This window comes from Epinephelus moara, chromosome 21 (genome assembly GCF_006386435.1).
Source record: "Epinephelus moara isolate mb chromosome 21, YSFRI_EMoa_1.0, whole genome shotgun sequence".
Taxonomy (NCBI): domain Eukaryota; kingdom Metazoa; phylum Chordata; class Actinopteri; order Perciformes; family Serranidae; genus Epinephelus; species Epinephelus moara.
The window spans coordinates 27,759,990-27,780,691 of NC_065526.1; the positions used below are offsets into that span (position 1 = coordinate 27,759,990).

Here is a 20,702-nt window from a genome sequence, read left to right on the forward strand (position 1 = left end):
CTGGTAAACACGGCCGTCCGGCTGACAGGGTGACCTCTCCCCGAGGCAGCCACTCACAACACATGTTGCCTTATTAGGGGCGTCTACAGGGAGCAGAGGCTGACTAGGGAAGGTGGGGGGAGTTTGTGTGTGAAAGGGTGAGAAAAAGCAGCAGACGGAGGAGACGAGTGAGTATGCAAGTGAGCAAGACTAAGACAGACTTAAGAGTATAAAAGGGTGAGACAAGAGTAAAAGAGGGGCTTCTGGATTAGCATCAAGTTCTCTCACCTGTCCAGTGCAACATACTGTACGTCTTTTAGTAATAATACACATCATTTTACATCGTATCATATTGAAGTTTTTAAGGAAAAGGTCTTTTCTAGTAAAAGAGAAGTGTCAGTTAATTATTTTTTGTACCTTTTTTTTCCCCCATTGATGCCTGCTTTCTAGTTCTGGAGGTTATAGTGGGAATATTCCCAATTTGTACTAATAGATATCAGGTTTCTAAGATAAAAAAAAACAACAACTATGTGTGATGCACACTTTGTTTTTTGTGCCAGTATTGGTTAACGTATGTCACGGCGATAACAAAGACAATTTATTTGATTATACTCCTGCACTCATGTCTAGCAGTGTCTCCCAGCCTCTGCAAGGCATCACATTTTAATTTATATAGCAGCTGCAGAGCCAAAAAAATTAATCAGTCAGACAGGACTCTGTTTTATTAGTCAGCAAAGCAGCTGTGATCCTGACTTTATAGGAAGTAAAGTTTTTCTCATATTGTATTTGTTTGTTTCATTTGGCTCCACCCACTTCCTTTTTAATTTGTTTTGTCCCCTCAGTACTCAAAATTGTGTTGTTGTTTTTTTTATAATATATTTTTTAAATATTGGCTCAGTCTGTAATGTGATGATTGGTCATGTGACTGCTTGGGTACTGAGCACTCACTGTAACCTGCACTTCCTCCTTGTCTGACTCCAGTACTTGCCTCACACTACATGATGTGATGACTTAGACAAGTGGGTTATGCTGTCTATTAGAGATTGTGTCTTCACCTACTCTGTGTGATTGTGTCAGGCACAACTTGTAACACCAAGTTAAAGCCTGTGGGAATTGCATGATGTGCATGTGTGTGCTGTAGAGACACAACTGCTATGGAAGACAGTAAATGTGAGATGCATACGAGGAAGGGCAGAAAGTGCAATAAACTATAGCACTATCAATTAAGTGTAGTCATTTTTATAAGATTTTTAACAACATTGTTGCGGTGAATGAGGGAAGATTAGAATATGGCAGGAAATTATTACAAATGTTCAACTGCTTTGCACATGACAGCTTAATAAAGCCTGTCTTACTGGCTGAACTGGCATCAAGACAAAGCTGTCAATAAAAACCTTACAACCATAATGAGCCATATTCCCAGTGGTACACTGAATTTTATGATCTGGTGGACTCCAACTCCAGAATAAACCATCTGACAACTTAATGATATTAATGCAATTTCTGCTTTTAGTTTTTGAAAGTTTGATGGCACCTGGCCATCATGGCTGAAGCACGTTTGATGCTTGCATGTGTCAAGGATATCATCTGACTTCCCATAGCCCCGGACCCCGTACCACACCCTGCAGCCCTGCTGGCACCCTCCTCCAATCCTGTTCCAGAGTTTTTATCATCAAGGCTAATTTCTGCCTGTAATCTGATTAGGTCTCTGAGCTGCTTTAGCACCCTGCTGCGCTGTCTCTCTCTCTCAGCTGCCTTTCCGTGCACACACACACACTGACATGCACACCGACACACATCCTGTATGACAGCCAGTCTGTGTAGGCTGTAGCTAGTAGTCACTCTGCTCTGGCTGTATGCTTGTCCGTGTGTGTGTGTGTGTGTGTGTGTGTGTGTGTGTGTGAGTGTGTGTGTGTGGTCGTGTCACCACCTTCATCCCTGCCTGTCTGCTTGCCGGTAGCAGCCCTCGCCTCCACCGCTGCCACTCCTGCTGTCCACCGCCGTCACCACTGCTGTGACTGGAGGAGAGTTTAGCAGCTAGGCATCCTTCTGTTCTTCTCCCTAAACATGTTTCGAAACCCATGGATCTCTAGTTACCATGTGAACCATGAGCAGCCATGTGGCCAAGGTAAGGCCTTTGAGAGGGGGAGGCTTGGTCCGGCTATAGGATGACTTGCTAAACCCACTTGAATACCCTTAACTAGACTGCTTGGGGGATGTTGCTAATGCAATTTAGCTCCTTACTGAGATAAATGACAGAGTTTGGTGGCTGTTAGTGATACAGTGGGCAGGGGGATTCAGCTTGGTAAAAGACTGTGAAGTTTCCTTGTTGGCTTTGCTTCTGTTTGCTTGATTGGATCAGGTGAAGCGAGGAATCATGACGTGCATAAGGGTTACTCGTCCCAGTCTTATACATTCAAGGATTTGGGGAGATTTTGAATAGATGCAGAGGGTCTTTATCTCATACTGTGGACATGAATGTTAGCATCAAGCTGCTATGAATGAAAGGAGTTGTGGAGTGAAAGATCATTTTTACTACACTCATTTGATGCTGTATTCGTAGGCGTATGCTGTTATGCTTTTCCCTGTTTCCTCCTCTCTGATGTTCTACCTTGTCAATGCACTCCATCATTGCCTGCTGAAGTGGAGGAGGCTGTTCATGTTCCACCAGCAACCTCTCCAAACAGATAGTGTGCAAGCGAAGGCCCAGTTCACCCAGGAAGTCTATTTTGCTCCTCTGAATATATATAGAAAATCCCTCTCCTCACCACGCTCACTTTTGGACCGTCAGCAGCCTAAGCTGCTCTCTGGCACTGTCAACGTTGAGCCCTGTGCTGCTTGTTCTGTTGTCAACCTGCAGACGTTTCCAAGGAAAGCCAAACTGACTTCTGTTCAAGGGGCTTTACAGAGAGATCCAAAGATACATGTACACAATGTTTTCACAGGCTTCCAAAATCTTGAATCATTGTGGATTTGAGACAAAATAATGCTTTAAGACCTCCAAACCAGATTTCTGGCCGAGCTTGTGTCCAGTTCTGACCTGTGTCATCAAAACCTGTCACTTTTTGAGTTCTTGAATGTCACCTGGTCATGACACAAAACACTGACATGCCCTTGAACCTGATGTCTAGGTCAGCACCTTTTGCTTCCACGCTTTTTCTTCTGCCAAACCTTCCCAGCTGAATGGCCATACAGTCTCTGGTGGCCAAAATAGGCTGAAGGTGTTCTGGAGGCGTCTGGGGCAGTAACGTGATCTGTCACCTATACTGGGATACAACTTTACAGCAGGCTGCTGTTGCTGTGACGTGAGAGCAAAAGGGTCAACTATCAGCTGGGAACTTTCTGAGTAACCTTTTCCGACAAGTGACTCATACTGCGGCTGGAAATGTCCTGTCAAAACGGAACGGCATATTGTTGTTGTTTATTCAGAGAAAGTGACTTCTCTAAACCAGTTATCGTAGAAATGGGTGAAGGTAAAATACTGGTAAAATGTTTAATTAATCCTATTACATAATGGATAATGGATACTGTGGATACTCGTTAACTACTTACAAAAACATATAACCATTAAAAACCTACTTTAATTGTCAGTTCTTCATGGGACTAGACTTTAAACGGCTCATAAAAGATTTTGTGAAGCATGTTCCAAGTATAGTAAGATTTGTGAATGGGTTGAAGTTTATTCTAGTCTGTCAAACACCTGTTGTTTTGTGGACACCATGCAGTATCGTAATAGTATACATTCTTTTTGTATGGGTAGGCTGAGTGGGATCAATCAACAAACCACTAGCAGGTGCCTAAAACCTGCAATAGTGCATTAGAAAAACATAACGGGCTGTGTCAGTGAGGACGTGTTTCTTAAAATGCCGAGAAGACAATGAAGTAAGATTCAGGAGGTCTACTTTCGGTTATACATCCATGAGTTTAAAGGCTTCTCTGATGCCAAAACACTGTCTAGCGCTTTATGATACTATCAAACAGAGCTTTATAACTCTTCAAAGTTATCACTGCAGCGATCACTTTATCTTTCATCTTACAATTTGCAAAGTAGAATTATGCAGCCCATGCTTCAAAGTAATCAAAGTAGTTTTCTACTGGACGATCCTACACTTTTTGCCAGAGCCCTCTAAGTCGGGACCCTTGCTGTGCCAACACAAAGGTCTCAATGAGATTAATGAGGAAGCTGGTCTGAGCACAGCCTTTACTCTTTCCTTCTCCCATACTCCATCTGAATGCTGTCTTAACAGGTGCACTATGATCAGTCGTTTCACCAATCTATGGATGAAGAACATAGAGTTAGTCTTTTTACGATACACAGTAGAACTACTGTACTTCCAAATGCCAAAAAGTCCAGTTCATTTTGATAAGAACAACATGTTGCAAAATTCCCCATGTACCTACATATATATTCAAAGATACTGACTATTTAATTGAAAAGCAGAGTGTAGATTTCTTTGTTAATCAAGTCTGACTGAGTCTTGTTTCTCTTTTTAGAATTTGGATCTAAATCTTGCGCTAAGCTTTGCAGCTCAGCCTCATTTCCATCAGAAACCTTAAGGTGAGTGTTTATTTTGTCAGTAATCACGGGTAAACGTGTCGTGGAGCTGCAGAAATGACGTTCTGTTTTCTAAGAGCATTTACCTTTGTGTCATTTTTGCTTTGTCATCAAGATAAGGATATGTAAGGATATAGGTTTTACTGCAGTAGAGCGCTTTAGCTTATCATGCACAGTAAGCATTAAAAGCAGGTGATGCCTGGAACAGCTTATCTTAAGACACTTTTTTGTTCACATGGCATTATAATACCTCCCTCAGGAGCACTTAGCAGCAAGACCCCCGTTTGCATTCGTTTGCAGTTCCTTCTGGTTGTTGAGCGTTAGAGCTCAAGCAGAGTAAGCCAATTACCTTCATTCCTACTTTCTTTAAGACAAAATTCACCAATTTAACTATGTATATTTTTCAAAAATGTGTGCATTGCTTAAGATAATAATTCAAATGATAAAATCAGATTTTAAAGATGAGAGATAGCAACATGGTGAGCAGCTTTTTTGTATTTTCTCCGTATTTTTATTTACTTTGTATAAGAAGAGGCATATTCGCTGCTCTGTGGCTGACATTGTTGTCTGGCGAAAAGATACACAACAACTTTTTGATACACTCGAACATAAACTCTAAAAGACAAGCAGTCTAGTGTAGTCCAGAAAAAAGAATTAAAAACTATACGACTCTGCTTAAAAAATACAATTAAATACTGAGTTTATTTATCCTGGCTGGTTGATTGTGCCATGTAAAGACATCCAGAGGAGACCTTGATTGTCTGTTTCTACTTTGAGGAGAATCTGGAGTTGATGACCTCGTTCTTAAGCTGGATCCTGTTGGAAGTGGCACCAGCTGAGTTTCACCTTACCTGCCCTCACCTTTTTAAGACAGGGCATTTGAGACAGAGCTGTGCGCACAGCTTATATAGGAAACTAGGCACAAATTATTTTACAACTTTGTACCTGTTTTATCACTGAGTAGATTGAAATAAAGTGGCTGCTCATCCTCCTATAATTATCATATATATATATATATATATATATATATATATATATATATTTAGAAGGAAGCGATTCTTGTCAACTGTTTTGATTAAATATTTCTTTTGTGTTCATTGGGAATTCAGAATATAATACATTTTGTCTTGTCATTCAGTTTTCAGACTGACTTCTCCTTGGGTGACAAGACCAGTTTGGTCAAGAGTGTTTCAGATACAGATGCCAGACTTCTGGTTGTCCTTCCCAAGGGTGTGCACTGCTTCTATCCACACAAAATAACTCAGAATTAAACAAATAGTTTATTATTTTTGAGATGTATATGGTACTAAACGATGTTATCTGTTCTAACATTCAGTTTCAGAGTTGAAGAAATACTTTGAGGGAGCTGTCACAAAGGATTTGGAAATGAACAGGTATCTTAAGGGCTCACTTCTTTCACATAAGTGTGTCTAAATATTTTCATAAACTAACTCCACTAAACAGCTGTTGACCTTTAGCCTCTGCCTTTTGTCTTTGACAGGAAGGAGAGGATAGCCCGGCGTCTGGAGGGGATTGAAAGTGATGCTCCACCTGCGCTGGTGCCCGGTGGTTTGGTAACCAACAGAATGCTGGAGGAGGATCCTCCGCGGTACACCCGCGCCTCAGATTCCTGTGAGCCTTGTGTGATGGGTAAGCATGGCATTATGCACTGCAAAAATATTTGATGCTGCATTTAGTGGACTTGGATTGCTGAAATGATCTCATGTTTGAAAAAGAACTCATGTTTGTCATTCAGTCTTTGTAAACCATTTGATTTTTTTATGTTACATGCCTGACAATTTTCTGTCCCTGTTACCTCAACATGCTCCTCCAGTGGTGCTGCTCAGTGGCCAACAGTTGATACATGTGGTTATACTGAGCAGCTCTATTGTAGGTCTATTGAATGTAACAGTGTCAGTGAAACATAAAACGGGTTGCATGTTGCATTTTGCAAGAAGTGAATTCACTAATTGATATGAATATCTGATGTGTCACATTTGTGTCATGTGGGATAGAAGGTCGTACATGTTTACGTCAGTAGACAACTCAAGATGTGTGTAAAATTGCAGAGTTGGTCTTTGTTAGTTAACAATACTTTGCATGGTCAATATTGGACGATATCCATTCTAGTGGTTTCACCACACTAGAATTTCTGACTTAGATACAATACCTTAGAAAATATTGATATTTGATACCATTTTCAATACCACAGGCAAAAAATTGACATCGAGGATATACAAGGCAGCCTAACAGCAGACTGACTGTAGTGAACATTTACAATAGGAGAGAGCAGGAAAGTGCCACTGGTACCTGTGCATTGATAGAGCAGAAAATTAATATTGAAACGGTTTGTGCTTTTACCTACCAGTACAAATCCTTTGTCCAACATTTCACACTATCTCCTGAATATCCAATGGGAACACTCAGATTACATACAATTTCACTATCTAATCACAGAGCCAGGGGGGTGAACCTTCTTTTGCTGTGAGTCTGTGAAATCAAGCTTGCTTAGAAAATAGCGCTATTGTCCAGCTGAAATTATGACTTTAAGGTTGAACGGTATTTACCAGTCAGAAACTTGTAATTACAGTAATTCCCATGTGACATGAATGTGGCATGATTTTTGGTTGTCAGGGAATGTTGTTGATGAGTAATGAAGTATTTCCACTGCTCACCACAGTGAGGCGTTACAGTCGAGAGGAGCTGGAGGCACCCCAAAAGCAGGTCTCATCTCAAGACAGATCCCATCAGGTCAAAGGTGGCGTTGGCAGCAGCCGTCCAGAGCCCATGTTGGTGTATGTTGACCCGGTGACGTTATCCACCTCCTCTACACCGACAACTGGCCCCTCAGACCCCACCAGCCTCAGTTCCAAGGCTGAGCGCATCGCCCGCTACAAAGCTGAACGCCGCCGCCAGCTTTCAGAACGTTATGGTATCCACCTGGATCAGGAGGCAGACATTGATTACACACCACGCTACCGTTCCCGGCGTGATACAGACATCTCTGACCGACTAACGACTGCCAGGCGAGACAAAGACAAACAGGAAGGTGAGGAACAAGGACGGGAGCCCAGGGTGCCATACCGTTCTGGAGTGGGCAGGGTTTACATGAGGACTCAACCAGATCCCACCCCCGTTTCCACTACCAGCTCCACCCACTCAAACCAAGCTCCTCCCCCCACACAAGAGAGGCCGAGAAGATTTTCGGAACGCGAAAGGGCAATGAACATTGAGAACTATCGGCGCGGTGGGGCCCAAGATCGCGCAATCACCTCTAGAGCAAGAACCCAAGAGCTGCATCCGCCCCAGCCCCAACAGCAGCAGCAACAGCCCCACCACCACCAGGATGCCTCCCACCAGGAGCCAAGCCCCGCCTCCACCAGGGATTACAGCATCGCAGCGGTGCCCAGCTCCCCTCGCACCGCCCGCCGGGCCTCCCTGCCCTCCACTCGCTACGGCATCTCACCAGGGGATTTATTCATAGAGCAGCAGGCCCAGAGCATCCTCAACAGGCAGGGGTGAGTTTGCAAAAACTGGTTATAATGTTCATAAAATACATGAAGAATTTTGATCACTTACCAGAGTCCAAAAAAGGGCCTGATACAGTAGATAACTCTAAAATGACACTACAATTAGAAACACTTCTTTTGTCGATGTCACCACATTATAAAAGATTCTCCTATTCTGACTCTACTTTTACTTCATACAGATATTTAAGTCATTTGCATAGCTATTTTTAAATATCAAAATGGCCTAGATTATCATCAAAAGCCTTTAAATTTCTTTCTGGGTAGCTCTCGCTGCTGTGTAATGTTGCCCATGGAGTGATCTTACCATGAAAAGTCTGATGTTACATCTACAGTGTATTTTTAGCATACATACATACTGTAGAAAGAGTTTAAACCACATGAATCCCTGTTTTCCTCACAGTAGTTACACTGCATGTGAAGTCCAGAGGGCCAGGCATTTCTGACACAACTGATTTTTTTTTATTTTTTTTTTTTTATTGCAGCTTTTGCAATTTGAAAATGGCATAGTCTTTTATCAGTGCTACTTTGAATGCAGTTAATCCCTCAGCCCTATACAGGAGCATATATACATATTTTCATGGAGTTTTATTTGATCATAGCAAAGTATTTGACATAAATATTATTGCTATATTCTGCCAGAATTTGGTTTGTGCAGTAATCCAAGTAATGAAAAATCTGAAAAGGAGAAACTGAGATATTCATGAGTTGGCGCAGTTTTGGGCTGTCCACCAACTGCTGAGCTAACAAGCCTGCTTCTTTTACCACTGTATGCCAGTATATGGATCTTTCTAGACTGTGGGCCCAGCTCTGTCATGCTTGCCCTGCTCCAGTTTCACATGGAAAGGTGCTCTGGGGAGCTCATCAGGGAAAGGTTGCAGGGCAGAAGGGTAGATTGCAGGGTTGGTTTTGGAGGGGATATGATTACGCTGCTTGCCCCCGGAGGTAACCCTGATTTAACAGCAGCTTGATTCATTAACGAAGTGCTTATGTCACTTTCTATTATAACTTGAATGTGCTACCACAAAAGGAATGAGTAGTGTAACATACGTCAAGTAATGTCGATGTAAAAAGAAAAGAATTTGACGTGACGGCAGTGAAGCAGAGACAAGTGAAAAGCTGTGCCATGAACTGAAACCTATAAATAGTAGTATTCATATTTATGAAGGTAAAGAAGTGACTTCAGCAAAAATGATTCTGTAATAATTAAAAGTAGTAACATTTAAATGACAGTATTTTGAGCAACATTTAAACAACTAGAAGGTCCCTAGAAGAGCGCAGACCTCTGCCTCTTAACAAAAGTGAAAAATAATTTGTGTTTTCATCCCATGATTTGGGATTTGGGATGACCAAGTTTCATGAAAATTATGACGCTGGTTGTTTTTATCATCCTGCTGACAAACAAACCAACAGATCGAACTAAAAACATCACCTCCTTGGCAGAAGTAATATTCAAACTGCTCAGTATCTTAAGATGTTCGTGATTGTGGTTCAGCTGATCAGTGCAGCTCTCTTTGCTCTGATCTTTGAAAGTATGATATGAAGTTTCCCTCAGGGTTTGACACTGTCAGAACATCATCTTGTAGCCTGGCCGCCCTGTCAAAGAGCGACTGGTCTCTCAACACAGACTCAGAGAGTGAAACAGAGGCAGTCTTCAGCTGGCCTTCAAGGTACGGTCTGCTCAGGATGCCATCAGTGAAAAGACCCTACAAAGCCCCTGTTGTCCACCGGGTACATGTGCTTAAGCTGGCAGCATTTACTTGATGCTCAGGAAGGTGCTAAATCATTGTGTAATTAAATGACATTTCATTTTTCTTGCACTTTAATCTCGTTCATGTAAGGTTCTAAATGTCTCCAAAACAGTGTTATACGTATTTAATAGAGTAATATTTCTGGAAACACCTAAAATAAAGGAAAGTAACAAGATGATAAGCCAGCACTTTAAAAACACGTTCTGGGTGGACTTGCAGCTAACTCATTCCTGTATACCTTCTAACAATGCGATATTATATTTCATTCAGTAATACTTCCCTTATTAACTGGTGTTGTGGTCTTCTATTTAACAAGTATTTTAAGTTTGTGAATCTGAGTGGGTTTACGTTTTTCAACAGACAAACTAAATCCCTAACTTCGTCTTATAGCTGAACATTTATTCATCAAAAGATTTACTGTATACATATACTCATTTTCATCTCTATTTCTGGAGCAGAATTTTTCAAGCTCACTTTTTTGCTGTCGTGACTTGCATTTATGCTATAATCGCAAAAAAAAGCAAAACCAAAACAGAAAAGTACCCTCCACAGAGTCCACCATATTGCACTGCCATGTTTCTAAGTAGCCCCAGAAAAGACTGGCTCTAGCAAGAGTCATTCAAATTTTCATGTCAGCCATCATAGTTAGCAGCTCCTCCAAGACAGGCAGAACAGTGTTGGAAAAAACTGATTTGTTACACGAAACTGCCTTATTCGGGGTTTTTAGGAAGGATTTAATGGTATCTAGTGATGAGGATTTCAGATTGCAACCAGATGAAACTTCTCCCGATTAGAATTCCTTCAGTTTTCATTGTTCAGGAGGTTTTTACTGGGAGCCATATTATCCGCAGAGGTCTCTTCCTCTCCAAAATGAATGGACCAGTGATTTAAACTGGTAAAAACACTGAATAAAGCACTTTTATGTTACAAATCAGTGCATCTCTGACGCTGTTTGGCATGTTGGAGACAGGCAGTTTACCTAGCACCTCCTAATATGTGCTCACCTTTTTTCTCTGATAACTTAAAATCGAGACGTTCAGGGGGATTATACTGGGAGCTTGGAGTTTCTTCCTCTCCAAAAAAATTAAACTGGTGAAAATACTGAATTTAGTTGTTTCACAAATACAAATTAGTGGTTTTCCAACAGTGCTTGTTGCAGATGGACTTCTAATTACAGTACTACAGTGCCTGACGCAAAAACACAAATAGCCCTATCTGGAGCCACTGTTTGATTTGTCAATTTTGGGCTACTATAGACACATGGCAGTCAACATGGCGATCTCCATAAATGAGGACTCGCTCCTTATGTAAATATAAACTGCTCATTCTAAGGTAAGGAAAACCCAACAATCCTTTATTTCAGGTGATTATACACTAAAGAAAACGTACTTATATTATATTCCATTTCTGCCAATATATCTTCTTAAATCCTTCATATTGGACCATTATGTTATTAGATAAAAAAAATCTGAGCACAAATTAGCAGGTGTTAGTCTAACTGCCACTCTGTGACGATAAAAACAGTGTCGGAGAAATACTGATTTGTGAGGTGGAACTGCTTTATTCAGTGTTTTTAGTGGTTTTGGAGAGGAAAATACTGCTGCAGATAATTTGGCTTCCTGTAAAAACCTCCAGAATAATGAGCACTGAAAGAATCCTAACCAGGAGTTCATGCTTGGCATATGGGAGAAGTTTTGGCTGGTTCCAATCTGCAATCCTCACCACTAGATGCCACTAAATCCCACACACTGCTCCTTTAAGATTATTTCCATTATAGTGTTGGAATCAGGATTTCATCCCATCTATTTCCACCGAGAATCATGCAAAAAGTTTTCTAGTTAAATTCTTGCTTCACTAAATTGTACTGTTCTCTTTGCTCTCTTAAAATGTGGTAGAAGAACAGTTTCTGCTAACTGAATATTTTTTCCCAAAAAGACCTTGCAGGAAACAGGTACTTGACCCACTTTATGTTACAACACTTCTGACACATAAGTCTTTAGAAACACACCCAGAACTTTGTAAAAGTGACCATTTGTTTATCAACACAAAACCATCAATCTTGTTAAATAAGTTGAGGCTTTATGTGGCCTGGGTTTTATGAACAGTTGAGTGGTGTTAATGAACCAGAGTTGATAGGGTGACAACATTAGTCAGCTCAATGCCCTGACCCAGTCAATCCTAGACCCACTGACTCAGCACTTGCCAGCTGAGGCTGCACTCAGATCCCCCCTCCTCAGATTCTGGTCTGTTGGCCCTATGAAATTACATCTGAGTCCTGTACCCTGTCAGTGACTTTGACAATGTCATTGCATAAGGTTTGCATCCCCCCTTGAGAGCATGCATGTAGGTTTTTTAATCACCTGACATAGTTTTGTGCTGAAAGGATTCTGGAGATAAACAGATGACCAGAAATATTTAATTCAATTTGATTTTTCTTGGAGAGTTTGCCATTAAAGTCCTTGGGTATACATGTATTTCTGGACTGGACGATGGCCCAGATTCGTGGCATAGCTGGCTTGCTGATAGCCTGAGAAAAGACGAAGGCCCATGACCAGCCTTTGAGCTGTATAGACAGGTGAAATCCAGAGAGGCATGGCAAACCCTTATAGAGAGTCTTAGCAAAGGTTGATTGATTTCACATAGCTCTTTGATGCTCCGCTTGCAAAAATTAAGAAATATAGAAAGGAAATCCAACACACTCCATTTGTTTGTGATGTCTGATGTGTCTCAAAAGAGGCCATTTGACTTAGTATAAACTGCATGTCCGATGTATGCAACTGGCACAGACTGCCTTTGTGGCCTTATCAGCTGCTTATGCTAGCTAGTATTAGTGTGTACTCATGTAGCACGGTGTAAGTCCTTCATGCCATGTCAGATAAAGCAGAGGCCCATCAATTATGTCTGGCTTAGTGGTCTACAATGAGATTAGAGCAACCTTTGGCTACCAGGGGTCAGAAGGTTGTAGATGAAAATAGTTTGGCTTACTTTTTGGCACGGAGACATCAAAGAGAGAGAGAGAGAGAGAGAGAGAGAGAGAGAGAGAGAGAGAGTTGTTTGAACTTAGACTCAAATTCAAACCCAGGGCAACTTGTTGCTGCAATTCTAGTGTTGGACTTGGGAGCTTAAGTTGGTCCTGTGATAGTCTCATGTCATAAACGTTTGTACAATATGTTTCGCAATATGCAGTTTTTAGTGGGGATTAAATGAAGCGTGCACAAGATTAAAATCACTCAAATACTTGTAGATTTTAACTGTAGGTGTTAAGTTTGTCTGCCCTGCCGACCACCTATGCAAGTAGCCAGTTATTGTTTAGAGACACCACTCTAACTCAAAATATCTCGCTGGCTAGTAAAATTGTGGCTTGTGTTCATTTACCATCCTTTGTGTCCCACAGAAAAAAAGCTTGTTTGCTCTTTAGTCACTTCTCGTTTGAGTTGAATTCAGAAAGTGCCGTAGGACTTTAACTGAACTGGAATCTCAGTGTCCCTTATTCATTCCTTTCCTCAAGAATCCGAGTAAGGGAACGATTGTCCAGGGATGAAACTGTCCAGAAGCCCCCTGACTGGAGTTCAGACAGGCACCACGGTAGCAGACAACGTACTCAGGGGAACACTGCTCAGTATACACCACAACGCCCAGAACCCACCCAGCAAAGAACTGTTGCACAGCCTCAGTCCAGCCCAGGCCACCATCCTGCCCACAGCCAAACAGCCTACCCTCTCACCACCCCTGAATACCAACAGTATGGTTCTGCTGCTGACTCTCAGCCCTATTTGGCCATCCCTGCCCCAGTGGCCTCTGCCAAACTTCCTGGACCTCCTGAAGTACAACCACGAAGGAGAGTCAGTGCCGACCAAATCCATGCAGCCCACAAGGAGGCAAGGTTGGAGGCCAGGCAGGCCCTGAAGGAAGAGGCCCATACAGAGGGCCTGCTTAAGAGCAGGAAAGCTGTGTTGCCCTCAGAGATCCGCCGAAGGGAAAAGAGTGTGGATGATATTCACAGGGGTCGCCATGAAGACATGGACTGGCAGAGCTACAGCCCAGAACGGAGGAGAGTGAGTCGAGGTGAGGAAGACTGGGATCGGGAGAGACCAAGGGAGAGGGGGAGGGAGAGAAATGTCGAGAGGATCAGAGAAAGAGGGAAAGAGCATCTCTCTACACATGACAGCCATGAGGAGAGAGTGTCTAGATCTATGCAGCCTTCCCATACCTCTGTACACCAGCAGCCCAGGCAACATCAATCCTCAGAGCCTGTCTATCATCAAGAGCCCCAGATTCAGCAGCAAGAGCCCCCAACGCAACAACAGTATGAACCCAAAGAGAGACAATATGGCGCTCAAATTCAACAGCAAGATCCTCAAATGCAGCATCAGTACGACCGCTTGAGGCAGCCACAAGAGACTCAAAGACAACAGCAGCCACAAAAACAGCAAGAGTTTGAGCTCCAAAGACAAGAGCCTCCAAGTCAGCCGCAAGACTCACGCAGAAAACAACAAGACCCCCAACCGAGGGAAAACTTCGAGCCTCAGAGGCAACATCAGCAGCAGCCGGATCCATCAGGGAGGTTTGACTCAGCTGTTTACCTCCAGAAGGGCTCCTCTTTGACCCAGGCCAAACACAGAAGCGCGGAGATGAGCGGAGGACCCAAGCCCAAGATACGAACCCGCTCCATGTCAGACATAGGTATAAGCCAGCATTCTGCCGTATATCGCATGGAGAGGGCAACAGCCGGCAGAGAGACATCGAGGGCCGTCCCTTCATCAGGGATGGCTAACGGGGAAATGGGTGCCCTGGACACCAGGGTGTCAGTAGCACAGCTGCGACACTCTTATCTGGAGAATGCCAACCGGAAACCTGAGTTGTAGGTCCACTGGCATGGGCTCTGTGTTGCATCGCTAAATAACTGTCTAACTCTGCAGTGGCATATGAATAATCCAGTGACCCAAAACAATTATCCTGATAGAATTTAATTTTGTGGCATGAAATGTGTCAAGGTTTATTACTATAATATCTACCATTATCACATTTATTGTAATGGCTGCAATTTTTCTGGAGCTGAACGTACTTGTGCAAGTTAGCATCAGTTCTTGCAAGTTGCCCTTTGGAAGTTGGCTGCTGTTGCATGTTAACGTTGGCTAATGACTCTTCACAGTTGCTTAGCGTGTGCACCAATATCAATGTTTGAGGCCCTGTTTTTCTAACTTGACGGCAGTTTCTGGTAAACTGCTGCTACCAAAACAACATCAGAAACAACTGTTGTTAATAGTTTTTTATTTCTACCTCTCCTATTTGTTGTCCTCGTCAATCTTCTAAATCTATACACCACTCTAAAAGTGAGACTACTAAAGTAGATCTGTCAGCAATGGAGGTAGATCCAGCTAGCGGCAGTGATCGGGACAGGGGTGCTCGGAGGCCTCGACGCTACATCACTCCAGGAGACAGTCGCATGTCGGAGAGGTTTAGAACCCAGCCCATCACCTCTGCAGAACGGCTGGAGTCAGATAGGTACATGAGGGGCCCTCTGTAGCGATCTGCAGGAGCTCTTCAGAATAATTTTATTAACATGATTTATTTATTTAATGAGCTGAATCGGATGGCAGCGCATGAATCTAGGGTGTCATTCAAATCATAATACTATCCAGTGTTTCCTTAAATTAAAAATGTAGTCTGAATAGTGATGCCTGATGTATATTCATGTTTTCTGCAGGTCTTGTCTAAGCCCATCAAAGCTACAGGATCCACAGGGTAAGTTTAGTCATAATTCTAAATAATTTAAGGAAGTTTTTATGCCATTTTTCCAGCAGTTTGAATACAGTTGATGCCACATAACATAATTATTCTCTCCGTTTTATTAGATGAAGAAAAACTGGATGACAGAGCCAAGATGAGTGTGGCTGCGAAGAGGTCTCTCTTCAGGGTACACTTCCTACTTTATGTACATTTCAGTCATAAGGACAGATGAATAATACAGTATATTCTTAACTGGGCAATGTTTTAAAGTAATCCCAAAATCAAAAGCTGGAGTTTTGTTCAGATTAATTGCAAATGGAAGTGTAATTTAATTTCAGGTGCCATATTTAGTTAACTGGGTGTTCACAGGCATTCAAATAGATATTGTTTCTTCTCACTTTATATATTATTGTTATGGCCTCAACTCCTCTGAACCGATTACTGATGTTTCACTGACATATTCTTCCAGGAGCTTGAAAGAACATCTGACGGAGGTGTTCCCAAACCACGCTCTCGAAATGCTGCTGTAGAAAGGCGTCTGAGAAGGGTTCAGGACCGATCACACACGCAACCCGTCACCAACAAGGAGGTGGTCAATGCTTCAAGGTAGAGCTTGGATTTTGTGTGTATAGCTGTATTTTACTACAGAAAATATGCTAGTGCTCTGTTCTTCTCTTATTTTTAGGTTTTTCTTTTACCTGTGCTTGTCAGTGATTTTCGGCTCATCCCCTATCCTTTCCTTCTGTCTCCGACACCTCTGTCACCTCTTTCTTGACTTGTTAACTTCTCCTCTCCCCGCTTTTTAGTGACTATATTTTTCTTTGCCTTGCATTATCTGTATCTCAATTTTTCCATCTATACCTCCTTTTATTCACTCTAAAGTGATCCTGCCACATCATCACAACCTCCTGGAGTCCACACTAATGTAACTCGGGTCCCCAGTCCCACTGTAGTAAGCACCAGTGTGGCCAGCATCAGGTACAGCTGGGCTGGGCTGCTAACTTTTATGTGCCTCTATCTGATGTGTGTGCATGTGTTCATGGTTGTGTTTTACTTTAACAAACAGAATGTCTCTATTGCATGAAAACCATCTGGGTTTTAATTATTTTCAAGATCTCAGTTCAATTGAACACCATGGGTTTAGAAATTACCATGGATTGGTTGCAGTAGAAATTTAACAAAAATGTACATTTCTCTTTATTAAAAAAAATGTGAAGGGATAAAAGATTCAGAAAGAGACTTCTTAAACTCTGACTCTTAACAAATCAAAGTATTTTAATAAGTGGATTTATTGCTATTATCCCAGAGATGTCATTGCAATTAAGCAATAAAGACAGCCACACATTTATACATTATAACTCTACTACAAAGGAAGTGAGATTTTGTGCCCGAAGTGTGCCTGCGTCCTCCCATTAACTTCATCTGTCGTTTGTACTGAACCATGTGAATGTGCCACAGAGACATTTTACTCTCTATCTCCCTCTCCTGGCGGCAGTGCTGATCTGTTCATCCAGCTCATCTTACCTTGTTATTTCTGCCCCCCTCATGTGCTGCTTCTTAGCTGTGCACCTTATAGGGGAAAGAAGTCGGTGTTTACACAATAATTCATTCAGTACTTTCCATGCCTAGTTTCCGAGCATTCCCTCTCACAGTGTCTCTCCCATGCAGGTCACTAATGTCAGTGAAGAAAAAGGTTACATATCTCATGGAAAGGTCAGAGGTTGAGCCAGTTAAAGCTCTCTGCATGTCTCGGTTCACGTGTCCTGCAGTTTGTTTACCAACCCTGGTTTAACTTAGCACACCGCCGCAAGATCGCCATAACCCCTGCAAACATCCGAGTGCATTATATGATTATCTGGCATATGTGTGCTGATCTACTTATGTCTCTATGTTGCTGTGCTTGTAATCTGATACAGTGGTCACAGTTATTTACCTACTAGCTGGTATTTGCTGCTTGTATGCTCAGTTTTTTTGATACTTTGCAAAGGAAAGGAACACATTCATTTTTGATCTCTCAAGAATGCAAGTTAGGTAAAAACATAATTACTTAGGTGTTTTGTTTGAATAGAGATAGGCTGCAGTTATTGCGTTTAAAACTGAAATGTAATCATCCTTTATTCTTCCATGTCACAGGATATCTATAGATACTGAGTCAAAGGCAACTGGATGTGGTGTTTTATTCTTGACATAAAAATAGCACCTCATATCTTTTCTCTTGTTTAATTTTAGACACCATATCCGGTATTAGAATTTATGACTCTAACATATTAAATCTTAAAATACAAAAAATCTTAAATTTCTGTAATCTGTGCACTGATCCTGATGGTAATGCATGTTTAATAACCAGACAAGATTTTTTTAGCACCAGTAACACTGAAAATGTCATTTTTATATAAGACATACACACTTCTTAGTCCAGAAGTTGAGCTTTCATTTGAAATCAAATGGTTATTAGAAGACTTATGCCCGTCCCTCACACCCCGGATATCCCCTTGTCTCTCCTCAGCATCCAGGCCTCCTCTCAGCCAAGCTCAGCAGTCCAGGATCAGGAGAAAGAGACCCAGGAACACCAGAAACCAGCTCAAGCTCTCAGTGCTGGGGTGGAGGGAGATGGCCAGGAGCTTATGTCTGATGAGCCGGACCTGTCCACCCTCACCTTGGCTGAGAAGATGGCCCTCTTCAACCGCCTCGCTCAGCCTACAGGCAAGACCGCAGAGGGGGCCCGCGGAGACACCCGCCAGCGCAGGGCCAACGCCCGGTTCCAGACTCAACCCATTACCCAAGGAGAGGTGGAGCAGGTAGGTTTTACTACATGCACGTTTTTTTTTTCTTTAAAGAAAATTCTGCATCTCTTACAACAACAGTTTCTTTTTCAGAGATAAAATGTGAACTATAAATCAGGAAAATTCTCAAGATCAAGGAGGGTCTTACTTCTTCTAATTTATTCCTTCTACACTTCTCAGCACAAAACTAACAACATTCAGCAATGATGATTGCAGCTTCTAGAATAAACTAATTCAGTAGATTTCAGCCCACACCATTAAAATAGATTAACTTTTTCTCTGCTTTCTCATCCCAAACCCACTCATCCACCTTGATGGCATCCATCCTAATTGCCCCCACAAAAGAAAAATGAATGAGTAATGAATGAAGTAAAGAGGAAACATTCACAAAAACACTTTTGTGCAGGCCAAATGTCAGAGGTGCAGACACCAACGTCAAGTTAGCACAATAGCATACCAACAAAAGTGAAAGCAGGAATTTGTGACATTTGTGAGTAGCACAATAGAACAGATGTGCAGAACACATTGTGAATTAAATGAAATGGGGAACACTGCTTCTGAAGATTATTTGAATGTAAGATCTTTTCATGGTAAACAGGCCTGAAGCAACAGACGATTCACTTCCAGGTCACTTACACTACAGTGGGTGTTTTGCAGTGCACCAGTTTCCTGTGGTGTGTGATTGCTGAATTACATGATTCTCTGTGCAGCTGGATGACTCAGATACTACAAAATGAACAGAGGTCACAGAGTTTATTCTGCTTTTAGTTTTTAATCCAGTCGCCTCTAGATGTCACAAATAACCAACAATTCACACGTGGAAGCTCAGAAATACTGCATATAGGGAACCATTTTGTCTGTCAGTGTGCAGCAGAGTGTTGTTTGTTTAATTATGAAGGATCATCTGCATCAAGGAATATATCTGTGACCTTTAATCTCACTTTGTTGCTGATGATGATGTTGTTCGTGGAATACTCTTCCATCCATGTTGCCAAAACGTTGCCCGATGTGTCACCACCTGACACAGATATATTCTTCACAGAGGAACTACAATGCAAAAATAGGATAAGAATTCAGATTCTTTCCTCAGCTTCCCTGAAGGCGCTGAAACCCAAACATGTTGTATTCTCAATAGTCAATCACTGATGTCTACACAGGAAGCTGAGCCACCGGTAACCTCTGCGGTGTGTAACGGTGACTTAGAGGCCAATCAGGGAGAACATGTAAGACCCGACTGCCTGTACAGAGCTTCTGATTGATGTCTATTGACTGTCCTGATTGGTCCCGCTAGTGACCAGTGTTGTCTTGTCTTGCTTACAGTAACTGAGCTGAGTTTGATGATGTCCATAAATGCAGTCCAGTGTGTACTTTGAAGTTTGATATGCCTCAGTGGTAGATGTTGCTTTGTTATGAGAAATTAATGTGAACGTTTAAGGTACCTTGTTTGTTTTCCATGTCTCCTCATTTTTGGATGTAAGCAGCTTCTATGATATGCTTGTTTATTGCATAACAAGCATGGGATTATTTGACTGCAAATACTGCATGCTAGTTTATCCAGGCTTCCTCCCAACCTGAATAAACTAGCAAAAAAAAAAAATCAGCTTATCTGGGGAATAAGTGTGTGGATGGATCTGGCTGTGTGCAGGAATGTGTGAGGGTCAATACAGAGACCTTGTATTGCAACCAAAATTAATTGGCAGTAGTCTAGTGTAGAATTTAAGCATCTCTACTGGAGCTGTTGGAAGAAGAGACGGGGCACATTTTGATATACAACACACTATATTTATCTTAATCGTGATACAGCTTTAGTGTTGTGTTTTCTGGCCTTTAAGGCTGTATTACAGGCAAGTGATATGATTCCCTGAACGTATTTGATCTCTCTAGCTGAGTTAAATGCACAAAAAAATGCCTCAATCTGCTCGGCCATCATCAAGACATTACAGACTTCTAGCATCACATCAATCATTTTTATTAAATATTTTCTGAAAGCACCAAAAGTCATATTTATTGTCACATTATCAGCGCAATGGTATTTTTGGTGTGATTTTGTAACTTGCGTTCATCACTCAGGGGTTCATCGACTATAGATGTTAAGGTTTTTTATTCACTGTCCTCATCTAGACAGTCCTGATGCAAGTCAGCGTGACCCATAGAGTCACACTGGCCACATTTATGATATTAAGTCAGGTTGAAATATACTGGAATTTCCCTTTAAGAACACCACTGATTATTCCATGCATTTTATAAATCAAATGATAAGTTGTTTAACAAGCAAATATTAACATAAATAAATGCCACCAGACCAGATCCAGACAAAATAGTTTATTAATGACATAGCTTAGAAGCTTATGAGTGTCAGATGATACCTGTGAAGGTA

General features: G+C 41.8%; 1 protein-coding gene across 7 annotated transcripts in view; it reads left to right on the plus strand.

The window, feature by feature from the left end:
• Positions 1 to 20,702, plus strand: part of LOC126382961 (supervillin-like) — a 55,287-nt gene that overhangs the window by 6,892 nt on the left and 27,693 nt on the right. For 2 of the 7 annotated variants that reach the window (XM_050033262.1, XM_050033264.1), the window contains exons 2-14: positions 4,474 to 4,537; positions 5,673 to 5,764; positions 5,871 to 5,928; positions 6,036 to 6,184; positions 7,215 to 8,052; positions 13,321 to 14,673; positions 15,147 to 15,317; positions 15,520 to 15,557; positions 15,668 to 15,729; positions 16,012 to 16,148; positions 16,425 to 16,520; positions 18,049 to 18,340; positions 19,483 to 19,548. In XM_050033262.1, coding sequence (XP_049889219.1) covers positions 5,921 to 5,928; positions 6,036 to 6,184; positions 7,215 to 8,052; positions 13,321 to 14,673; positions 15,147 to 15,317; positions 15,520 to 15,557; positions 15,668 to 15,729; positions 16,012 to 16,148; positions 16,425 to 16,520; positions 18,049 to 18,340; positions 19,483 to 19,548 — 3,210 coding nt within the window. In that variant the 5' untranslated portion in view covers positions 4,474 to 4,537; positions 5,673 to 5,764; positions 5,871 to 5,920. The remainder of the gene's footprint in view (positions 1 to 4,473; positions 4,538 to 5,672; positions 5,765 to 5,870; positions 5,929 to 6,035; positions 6,185 to 7,214; positions 8,053 to 13,320; positions 14,674 to 15,146; positions 15,318 to 15,519; positions 15,558 to 15,667; positions 15,730 to 16,011; positions 16,149 to 16,424; positions 16,521 to 18,048; positions 18,341 to 19,482; positions 19,549 to 20,702) is intronic. The other 5 variants (XM_050033263.1, XM_050033266.1, XM_050033267.1 and 2 more) reach the window with 5 other exon arrangements.